At 32.8% G+C, this 12,159-nt stretch overlaps 1 protein-coding gene across 2 annotated transcripts in view; it reads left to right on the top strand.

Annotated features, from left to right (window-relative positions):
• Positions 1-1,390: 1,390 nt before the first annotated feature.
• Positions 1,391-12,159, top strand: part of LOC128990735 (uncharacterized) — a 33,417-nt gene continuing 22,648 nt past the window's right edge. For both annotated transcript variants that reach the window (XM_054413279.1, XM_054413278.1), the window contains exon 1: positions 1,391-1,604. In XM_054413279.1, coding sequence (XP_054269254.1) covers positions 1,533-1,604 — 72 coding nt within the window. In that variant the 5' untranslated portion in view covers positions 1,391-1,532. The remainder of the gene's footprint in view (positions 1,605-12,159) is intronic.

The raw sequence follows: 12,159 nt of genomic DNA, 5'->3' as shown, positions 1-12,159 counted from the left end.
ATGTCATAGGATAAGGTACAATAGTATAAAGTAATATTTTATAAAATGTATCTTTGTATTTGGATGAATAGTTTTAAGATAAGTTTTAAAGAAACAAATAGCATTGATTATAAAATAATTACTGTAAATAGCATGGTAAATCATGGTGGAAGGAAAAAACATAGGTGTGCTATTCCCACATATTCTGACGTCACTCGGATTGCAAACAAAAGATCAACTGATTGTAACTGTTAAAATTAGTATGTATTTGTTTTGATTAGATTGTTATTGTTTTTATAAAATAAAAACAATAACAACCAAATCAAAACAAATATATATACTAATTTGACAGTTACAATCAGGTGATCTTTTGTTTGCAATCCGAGTGACGTCAGAATATGTGGGAATAGCACACCTATGTTTTTTCCTTCCACCATGATGGTAAATAGCACTTATGAATAAAACGCGCTACTAGAATCCGGATGGAACTATAACATCAAAACTATATCTTCAGCTGATCCATTTAAATGATAATAATGCATAGTATACTTATAATCAGGACTATGTTCAAGATATGCCTATACTGAGGGAGATGCTTATTATGTCCACTAACGGGTCTTCTAAAATAAAACAATGCATAACATAATTCATATTATTTTGTTATCATTGCTAAACATACTATAGATCAGTAATATAAAATAACTTAAAGTCGAAGTGAAAAATATCAAAGAAAATTAGAAATCCATCCAAATTTCTTGGCAGTTAACCTCCTCGATAATAGTGAAGCTACATATAGGCTCAACAAAAGAGTTAATCCAATAGACCTTCCAAATCGTTTTTAGTTAAACCTCAGAGTAATAAAACAAAACTTTTGTTTTATTTACTCTGAGGTTAAACTTTTTAAAAGTTTTTGTGTGTTAGTGCACTTGATGGAGTGTATCTAACCGATGTTAAAATGGTCATGAAATTTACTTATTGTTCTAGTATAGAATAGATTGTAAATAAATACTTGTTAAAAAAATTCACGATTTACTGTTTGGTTACAATATATATAAGGAACGGGTTATTTTTATAATTAGATCGTTTTATTTGGTTAAATGAGATTAATAAGGGAGTATGTTTTATGATGGGTATCATTACTGTTTACAATGTACATATTTAACGTTATTTGTAAAGGAACGGCCCAAGGCCCGAGTCCTTCCTTGACCTCCCACCCTTTTAAACGGAATTACAGCTTCAATATTACTTGTAATGAGTTTTATAATTATTTGTATGATTTATAGTATGTTTAATGTATTATTACAGCTGTCTTCAATTTTACTTGTGGTTAACCTGTATAAGACATAATCATAACATCATCAAGAAGATCATAACCACAAAATGAAAAAATCAACATGGCGATGGTGACTGGTGTGGCGATTGTTTAGGTGGAGTTGGCTGACTGTCGAACTTGGTGAAAACATAATTTGAATTTTATGCGATTTTAGAATTTGATTTTAAAGTGATTTGAGTTTTTAGTGTTTTGTCAATTGTCATGTATAAGAACACGTTGTATGACTTTTTACTCCCGCAATTGCTTTCCGTTGGAATCAAATAGGCCTCACATCCGAAGTGTTATTAAAATTGTAAGCAAACTATTTTTTCTCAAACCTAACCTAGCCTAAGCCTAGTTAATTTGAACATCCTAGATTAGACTAGAAAATTGCATTGGCATTATGCAGATGATTGCTCTGTAGGTAGAGCCAATTAGCCTAAAGGTCAATCCATTTCAAGTGGTCCAAAGGTGGTTGCTTCAAGATTTTTAACACGTTCGCTGCTACGGACGTTCCGGAACGTCAGCCGGGCCACGGCGCCAGGAGCTAAGAACGTTCCAGAACGTCACCGTTCATTGTTGTTTAACGTTGCTATGGATAAGCCAGCACGTCACAAGCGTTCTATATTTCTTTGCAGCTCGTGGGGACGTACTTTTCTGACAATAAAAAATATAGTTTCCCAAATCACCACCAGGGTCGTTTGGAACAGGGCTTTGTTTTACCTCTTTCCTGCTAGATAGCGACACTACTTTACCGACTGTAACCTGGGTAGTGCTGCTATCTATCAGAATCACTTAGTACTATATCCAAAGCCAGTTTTATTGCAGAACATTGCCATCCAGTATAACTACTGTTGTTTTTACTGTAATTCAGTGTATTGGTGGCAATGTCACGCAGCGGCCGAGCGTAGTTCAGCAACTGGCGCCGTCCCGGCATCTAGCGCTCAGCAGCGAACGTGTTAAATTTATTGATATTTTTATCCTTGAAAGTAGCCTAGGCCTATATACCTATTATTAGAAGTACAAAAATACAATTATTTTATTTTAAATTTATTTTTCGGCAAATATTTACCGTATTTACATTGGGATAGGCCTATGATGTAGGCTAATTTTTAATGGATGTAAAACTGCCAATAAACCAACATTAAGCTATGACGTCAGCGTCAGATCAGCAGATCAAGAAGGCCGTGGCTTCAGAACTTCCTAACCTCAAATGCATATTTCACTGAAATATGTGGAAATCATATATTTTGAGCAGTGTTTAAGTGTTTGTTTTACTAATGTACCATTTTTATATAACTGAGTTGCCTAAATAAAGTACAATAACCATTAATATCACTTGTTGTTATTCCATTGTATCACTCTATGAACCACTAACCTCAAAGTGCATTACTCGCAACAAAGATATGTAAACATTCCTTTCAGCCTATTTTAATATTAAATTTTATTAATTTGATTAATAAATGTAACCAAGGCACATACGAAAAAATAATGATATAACACTGTTACTCTTATACCATAATATTGAATCACGAAATATACTCCAGACGTACGAGAATGTAACAGTGTTACAGTAAACAAAAACAGCTTCAACTGGTACAATCAACAGAATGAGTAAAGTGTATTATTCAAATCTGGTTTGATTCATGTTTACTATTTTTATGGAGTATGTTATTTACACGTATATACATGCCATAATAAAATGGCAAGCCCATTCGATGCTTATGATGGTTTCTGTAGGTGGTAGATGATAGTCCTGCTCCTTACTGAGCTACCGATTTTTCAGAAGAAAAAAATTATATTTCAAATTTCGCTCGATAAATTTTCATTATTTTTATGGAGTATGTTATTTAGACGTATACACATGTCATACGTAAATGGCAAGCCCATTCAATGCTTATGATGGTTTCTATAGGTGGTAGAAGATAGTCCTGCTCCTTACTGAGCTACCGATTTTTCAGAAGAAAAAAATTATATTTCAAATTTCGCTCGATAAATTTTGATTATTTTTATGGAGTATGTTATTTACAAGTATACACGTGACATAATTAAATGGCAAGCCCATTCAATGCTTATGATGGTTTCTATAGGTGGTAGAAGATAGGCCTGCTCCTTACTGGGCTACGGTTTTTTTCAGATAAAAAAATTATATTTCAAATTTGGCTCGATAAATTATCATTATTTTTATGGAGTATGTTATTTAGACGTATACACATGTCATACGTAAATGGCAAGCCCATTCAATGCTTATGATGGTTTCTATAGTTGGTAGAAGATAGTCCTGCTCCTTACTGAGCTACCGATTTTTCAGAAGAAAAAAATTATATTTCAAATTTCGCTCGATAAATTTTGATTATTTTTATGGAGTATGTTATTTACAAGTATACACGTGACATAATTAAATGGCAAGCCCATTCAATGCTTATGATGGTTTTTATAGGTGGTAGAATATAGGCCTGCACCTTATTGTGCTACAAATTTTTCAGATAAAAAAAAATTATATTTCAAATTTCGCTCGATAAATTTTCATTATTTTTATGGAGTATGTTATTTACAAGTATACACGTGACATAATTAAATGGCAAGCCCATTCAATGCTTATGATGGTTTCTATAGTTGGTAGAAGATAGTCCTGCTCCTTACTGAGCTACCGATTTTTCAGAAGAAAAAAATTATATTTCAAATTTCGCTCGATAAATTTTGATTATTTTTATGGAGTATGTTATTTACAAGTATACACGTGACATAATTAAATGGCAAGCCCATTCAATGCTTATGATGGTTTCTATAGGTGGTAGAAGATAGTCCTGCTCCTTACTGAGCTACCGATTTTTCAGAAGAAAAAAATTATATTTCAAATTTCGCTCGATAAATTTTGATTATTTTTATGGAGTATGTTATTTAGACGTATACACATGTCATACGTAAATGGCAAGCCCATTCAATTCTTATGATGGTTTCTATAGGTGGTAGAAGATAGTCCTGCTCCTTACTGAGCTACCGATTTTTCAGAAGAAAAAAATTATATTTCAAATTTCGCTCGATAAATTTTGATTATTTTTATGGAGTATGTTATTTACAAGTATACACGTGACATAATTAAATGGCAAGCCCATTCAATGCTTATGATGGTTTCTATAGTTGGTAGAAGATAGTCCTGCTCCTTACTGAGCTACCGATTTTTCAGAAGAAAAAAATTATATTTCAAATTTCGCTCGATAAATTTTCATTATTTTTATGGAGTATGTTATTTAGACGTATACACATGTCATACGTAAATGGCAAGCCCATTCAATGCTTATGATGGTTTCTATAGGTGGTAGAAGATAGTCCTGCTCCTTACTGAGCTACCGATTTTTCAGAAGAAAAAAATTATATTTCAAATTTCGCTCGATAAATTTTGATTATTTTTATGGAGTATGTTATTTAGACGTATACACATGTCATACGTAAATGGCAAGCCCATTCAATGCTTATGATGGTTTCTATAGGTGGTAGAAGATAGTCCTGCTCCTTACTGAGCTACCGATTTTTCAGAAGAAAAAAATTATATTTCAAATTTCGCTCGATAAATTTTGATTATTTTTATGGAGTATGTTATTTACAAGTATACACGTGACATAATTAAATGGCAAGCCCATTCAATGCTTATGATGGTTTCTATAGGTGGTAGAAGATAGGCCTGCTCCTTACTGGGCTACGGTTTTTTTCAGATAAAAAAATTATATTTCAAATTTGGCTCGATAAATTATCATTATTTTTATGGAGTATGTTATTTAGACGTATACACATGTCATACGTAAATGGCAAGCCCATTCAATGCTTATGATGGTTTCTATAGTTGGTAGAAGATAGTCCTGCTCCTTACTGAGATACCGATTTTTCAGAAGAAAAAAATTATATTTCAAATTTCGCTCGATAAATTTTGATTATTTTTATGGAGTATGTTATTTACAAGTATACACGTGACATAATTAAATGGCAAGCCCATTCAATGCTTATGATGGTTTTTATAGGTGGTAGAATATAGGCCTGCACCTTATTGTGCTACAAATTTTTCAGATAAAAAAAATTATATTTCAAATTTCGCTCGATAAATTTTCATTATTTTTATGGAGTATGTTATTTACAAGTATACACGTGACATAATTAAATGGCAAGCCCATTCAATGCTTATGATGGTTTCTATAGTTGGTAGAAGATAGTCCTGCTCCTTACTGAGCTACCGATTTTTCAGAAGAAAAAAATTATATTTCAAATTTCGCTCGATAAATTTTGATTATTTTTATGGAGTATGTTATTTACAAGTATACACGTGACATAATTAAATGGCAAGCCCATTCAATGCTTATGATGGTTTCTATAGGTGGTAGAAGATAGTCCTGCTCCTTACTGAGCTACCGATTTTTCAGAAGAAAAAAATTATATTTCAAATTTCGCTCGATAAATTTTGATTATTTTTATGGAGTATGTTATTTAGACGTATACACATGTCATACGTAAATGGCAAGCCCATTCAATTCTTATGATGGTTTCTATAGGTGGTAGAAGATAGTCCTGCTCCTTACTGAGCTACCGATTTTTCAGAAGAAAAAAATTATATTTCAAATTTCGCTCGATAAATTTTGATTATTTTTATGGAGTATGTTATTTACAAGTATACACGTGACATAATTAAATGGCAAGCCCATTCAATGCTTATGATGGTTTCTATAGTTGGTAGAAGATAGTCCTGCTCCTTACTGAGCTACCGATTTTTCAGAAGAAAAAAATTATATTTCAAATTTCGCTCGATAAATTTTTATTATTTTTATGGAGTATGTTATTTAGACGTATACACATGTCATACGTAAATGGCAAGCCCATTCAATGCTTATGATGGTTTCTATAGGTGGTAGAAGATAGTCCTGCTCCTTACTGAGCTACCGATTTTTCAGAAGAAAAAAATTATATTTCAAATTTCGCTCGATAAATTTTCATTATTTTTATGGAGTATGTTATTTAGACGTATACACATGTCATACGTAAATGGCAAGCCCATTCAATGCTTATGATGGTTTCTATAGGTGGTAGAAGATAGTCCTGCTCCTTACTGAGCTACCGATTTTTCAGAAGAAAAAAATTATATTTCAAATTTCGCTCTATAAATTTTGATTATTTTTATGGAGTATGTTATTTACACGTATACACGTGTCATAATTAAATGACAAGCCCATTCAATGCTTATGATGGTTTTTATAGGTGGTATAATATAGGCCTGCACCTTATTGTGCTACAAATTTTTCAGATAAAAAAAATTTATATTTCAAATTTGGCTCGATAAATTTTGATTATTTTTATGGAGTACGTTATTTACACGTATACACATGTCATAATTTAATGGCAAGCCCATTCAATGCTTATGATGGTTTCTATAGTTGGTAGAAGATAGTCCTGCTCATTACTGAGCTACCGATTTTTCAGAAGAAAAAAATTATATTTCAAATTTCGCTCGATAAATTTAGATTATTTTTATGGAGTATGTTATTTAGACGTATACACATGTCATACGTAAATGGCAAGCCCATTCGATGCTTATGATGGTTTCTATAGGTGGTAGAAGATAGTCCTGCTCCTTACTGAGCTACCGATTTTTCAGAAGAAAAAGATTATATTTCAAATTTCGCTCGATAAATTTTGATTATTTTTATGGAGTATGTTATTTACAAGTATACACGTGACATCATTAAATGGCAAGCCCATTCAATGCTTATGATGGTTTCTATAGGTGGTTCTATACATATGGTTCTATAGGACTTCTAGCCCAAACTTACATATATTATGCATGACATAGGCTATGTTGGTTCCTTAACCATAGTTGTTAAGTTCATTAATGTACTTATTAAACTTTATTTCATAATTGAAATGGAATTGGTCACATATCTTTGAACTGTAGCATACTTAATGTTGTTTTGTACCTATTTGCGTAAGTATTTCCATACTCTTAAGCAGTGAATTCAGCACATTCAAAAGTACGGGAATGTTGCTGGAAGTCAACAGTGCCGGAAGATCAAATAATTTATGCCTGTGCCGCTAGGTCAAAAACTACAATGTTTGCAGTGTCTGTAGATCAAAAATCCCAGTAAGTCAAATAATACAGTACGTGCTAAATACGTGGTCCATGTTAAAGCGATTGACACATTGGGAATTGACACATTGGGATGGCAGATTAATCAAATATGCATAGTAAAATACAGTAGTAGGATGTTCAAATTATTTTTTTAATTTTTTTATAATTAGTTTACTAGCGCTACTCAGCAACAAAAATTATTTAATTTATCTCTAAAAAACATATTCTTATAGTGCACTGAGCAGCAGTCTAAAAAATACTATGTAACTTTCTCATATAGCTACAAAATGCTCAAACTCACATTGCGACATTAATTTATAAATAGGCTTATATTTATCCAGCAGTTATTCATCTGCAGAAGAAGTTCAGTGTGCTCTTATCGTGTCTAATATAATATCATCCAAACACAAAAACCTTGCCTAAAATGGTACCTATCTTGACACATTATTTGCAGTGGCCTATTACGGACTGTGGCCCACTGGGCTGATAACATCATTGAAAGTAACACGATACTTTTATTTTTTTTAGCTCATCCGGAGGGCTAGAGTAGAAATGCCGGAAGATCTGTTGACAGATTTATTCAATCACTGTTTACAATTATGATACCAAAGGGCGTGATGTTTATTTTAAGGGTCGTCCAGAGATATTTTATCGTTGTTTTTAACAGATTAAGGTAAACAGCCCCAATACAGGCATGTATATTGTCTATGTACAGAGCCGTCTTTATAAAATGCGAGGTCTGGGGCAATACATAATTGTGAGGCCTTGTTTAACCAAGCTTACCGGGGGGTCTGGGGGTTTCCCCCCGGAAAATTTGTGTAAAATTATACTTGTAAAGTCGTCATTTTAAGCACTTTGACGAAAAAAGAAATGAATATTTTATACTCTGAAAATGGCTGTTAATATTATAGCTAATTGCACATATTATTGTTCCAATTCCAAAGTGGATATCATAAATATTGTCCACGAAGTTCTTTACAATAATTAATAAAAAAATGAACACTTCTCTTCACTGTGGATTGTCGTCCCGTCACTTTGTAAATAGTAAATGCTCATAGGCTAACTTGTTTATGTACTTTTTGTAAATATAGGTTTATTGTGTTTTCGGCAGTTGGTCTGTAATGGGGGGTTTAAAGGTAAAAAATATTACCTATAATTGTCAATGAGTTTTTAATAATAAATTAAAAGAGGTAGTATCATTACAAACAGTGGAATTGATTCACAGTATTACTTTTTACTTTAATGACAAATATTGTTATAGGTTTATGTTTATTGCGAAATGCGAGTAGTTTACAGTCAGTCTTATCCACGCTGATTATCCATTCAATCCAGTAAACATTTACATCTGTAAATAAATTGAACTTAATTAATCATACAATAGAACTTTAATGGCACCAGTAAGAGTAAGCGTATGACTCACTCACATTCACCGGGGTGGCTCGGTGGCTGCCGCGAGGCTCGGGTTCCGTCATCGCCGCCGAGCTGTCAAACGTTGTTTGATATTCTTTTGTGTTTTAAATGTCGTTCGTAGGTTTTTAATCGATACAACAATTGATATAGGCTAATTCATAATAAATAAGACATATTTTAGGCAGATGTATCTGTCTGTCCTTTATTTTTTTATTTTCATTCCAAAACATTAACTTATTTCTAGCGATAGTAAGGCCTCGCCGGGTAGACCTCGCCGGGCAGGCCTCGCTGCGCGAGGCCTTCTCCGGCGCGAGGCCTGGAGCGGCCGCTCCACTCGCTCCACCCTAAGGACGGCGCTGTCTATGTAATATAAAAATATACTAAACTAAAGCTTATTCCACTTACCTCTTTCATACTTTGAATCACTAAGAGGTTCCAGTGGCGTTCGTGGTGTAGTTGATAGCGTCTCGGACTGCTGTTCAGGAGGTCTCGAGTTCGAATTCACCCGGGGGCATATACTTTTTGTCAAAGATTTTGCTTTAGAATGCTAATACTTCTTAACTGTACATCTTTTGTTCGAATTTGAGCCATTGAGTGAAATTTGAAATATAATTTTTTTCTTCTGAAAAATCGGTAGCTCAGTAAGGAGCAGGACTATCTTCTACCAACTATAGAAACCATCATAAGCATTGAATGGGCTTGCCATTTAATTATGACACGTGTATACGTGTAAATAACATACTCCATAAAAATAATCAAAATTTATCGAGCCAAGTTTGAAATATAATTTTTTTTAAATCTGTAACATCAGTAGTCTAATAAATGGCAGGTTCAACTTCTACCTCATACAGAAACCATCATAAGCATTGAATGGGCTTGCCATTTAATTATGACACGTGTATACGTGTAAATAACATACTCCTTAAAAATAATAAAAATTTATCGAGCCAAATTTGAAATATATTTCTTTTTATCTGAAAAATAGGTAGCTCAGTAAGGAGCAGGCCTAATTTCTACCACATATAGCAACCATCATAAGCATCGAATGGGCTTGCCATTTTTTTATAACATGTGTAAACGTGTTAAGAACATACTCAATAAAAATAATAAAAATTTATCGAGCGAAATTTGAAATATAATTTTTTTATCTGAAAAAAACCGTAGCCCAGTAAGGAGCAGGCCTATCTTCTACCACCTATAGAAACCATCATAAGCATTGAATGGGCTTGCCATTTAATTATGTCACGTGTATACTTGTAAATAACATACTCCATAAAAATAATCAAAATTTATCGAGCGAAATTTGAAATATAATTTTTTTCTTCTGAAAAATCGGTAGCTCAGTAAGGAGCAGGACTATCTTCTACCACCTATAGAAACCATCAAAAGCATTGAATGGGCTTGCCATTTACGTATGACATGTGTATACGTCTAAAAATAACATACTCCATAAAAATAATGAAAATTTATCGAGCCAAATTTGAAATATAATTTTTTTATCTGAAAAAAAAAACCGTAGCCCAGTAAGGAGCAGGCCTATCTTCTACCACCTATAGAAACCATCATAAGCATTGAATGGGCTTGCCATTTAATTATGTCACGTGTATACTTGTAAATAACATACTCCATAAAAATAATCAAAATTTATCGAGCGAAATTTGAAATATAATTTTTTTCTTCTGAAAAATCGGTAGCTCAGTAAGGAGCAGGACTATCTTCTACCAACTATAGAAACCATCATAAGCATTGAATGGGCTTGCCATTTACGTATGACATGTGTATACGTCTAAATAACATACTCCATAAAAATAATCAAAATTTATCGAGCGAAATTTGAAATATAATTTTTTTCTTCTGAAAAATCGGTAGCTCAGTAAGGAGCAGGACTATCTTCTACCACCTATAGAAACCATCATAAGCATTGAATGGGCTTGCCATTTAATTATGTCACGTGTATACTTGTAAATAACATACTCCATAAAAATAATCAAAATTTATCGAGCGAAATTTGAAATATAATTTTTTTTTTCTGAAAAATCGGTAGCTCAGTAAGGAGCAGGACTATCTTCTACCAACTATAGAAACCATCATAAGCATTGAATGGGCTTGCCATTTACGTATGACATGTGTATACGTCTAAATAACATACTCCATAAAAATAATCAAAATTTATCGAGCGAAATTTGAAATATAATTTTTTTCTTCTGAAAAATCGGTAGCTCAGTAAGGAGCAGGACTATCTTCTACCACCTATAGAAACCATCATAAGCATTGAATGGGCTTGCCATTTAATTATGTCACGTGTATACTTGTAAATAACATACTCCATAAAAATAATCAAAATTTATCGAGCGAAATTTGAAATATAATTTATTCTTCTGATAAATCGGTAGCTCAGTAAGGAGCAGGACTATCTTCTACCAACTATAGAAACCATCATAAGCATTGAATGGGCTTGCCATTTACGTATGACATGTGTATACGTCTAAATAACATACTCCATAAAAATAATGAAAATTTATCGAGCCAAATTTGAAATATAATTTTTTTATCTGAAAAAAACCGTAGCCCAGTAAGGAGCAGGCCTATCTTCTACCACCTATAGAAACCATCATAAGCATTGAATGGGCTTGCCATTTAATTATGTCACGTGTATACTTGTAAATAACATACTCCATAAAAATAATCAAAATTTATCGAGCGAAATTTGAAATATAATTTTTTTCTTCTGAAAAATCGGTAGCTCAGTAAGGAGCAGGACTATCTTCTACCAACTATAGAAACCATCATAAGCATTGAATGGGCTTGCCATTTACGTACGACATGTGTATACGTCTAAATAACATACTCCATAAAAATAATGAAAATTTATCGAGCCAAATTTGAAATATAATTTTTTTATCTGAAAAAAACCGTAGCACAGTAAGGAGCAGGCCTATCTTCTACCACCTATAGAAACCATCATAAGCATTGAATGGGCTTGCCATTTAATTATGTCACGTGTATACTTGTAAATAACATACTCCATAAAAATAATCAAAATTTATCGAGCCAAATTTGAAATATAATTTTTTTCTTCTGAAAAATCGGTAGCTCAGTAAGGAGCAGGACTATCTTCTACCAACTATAGAAACCATCATAAGCATCGAATGGGCTTGCCATTTTTTTATAACATGTGTAAACGTGTGAAGAACATACTCCATAAAAATAATGAAAATTTATCGAGCTAAATTTGAAATATAATTTTTTTAGAATCTGTAAAAATCGGTAGCTCAATAAGGAGCAGGCCTAACTTCTACCACACATAGCAACCATCATAAGCATTGACTGGGCTTGCCATTTTATTATA

This window comes from Macrosteles quadrilineatus, unplaced genomic scaffold (genome assembly GCF_028750875.1).
Source record: "Macrosteles quadrilineatus isolate MER2022 unplaced genomic scaffold, UCM_ALF_1.0 Scaffold_3__2_contigs__length_128488019, whole genome shotgun sequence".
In the NCBI taxonomy this organism is placed as follows: domain Eukaryota; kingdom Metazoa; phylum Arthropoda; class Insecta; order Hemiptera; family Cicadellidae; genus Macrosteles; species Macrosteles quadrilineatus.
The sequence above is the reverse complement of the archived record's forward strand: the minus strand, read 5'-3'. Positions and strand labels throughout refer to the sequence as shown.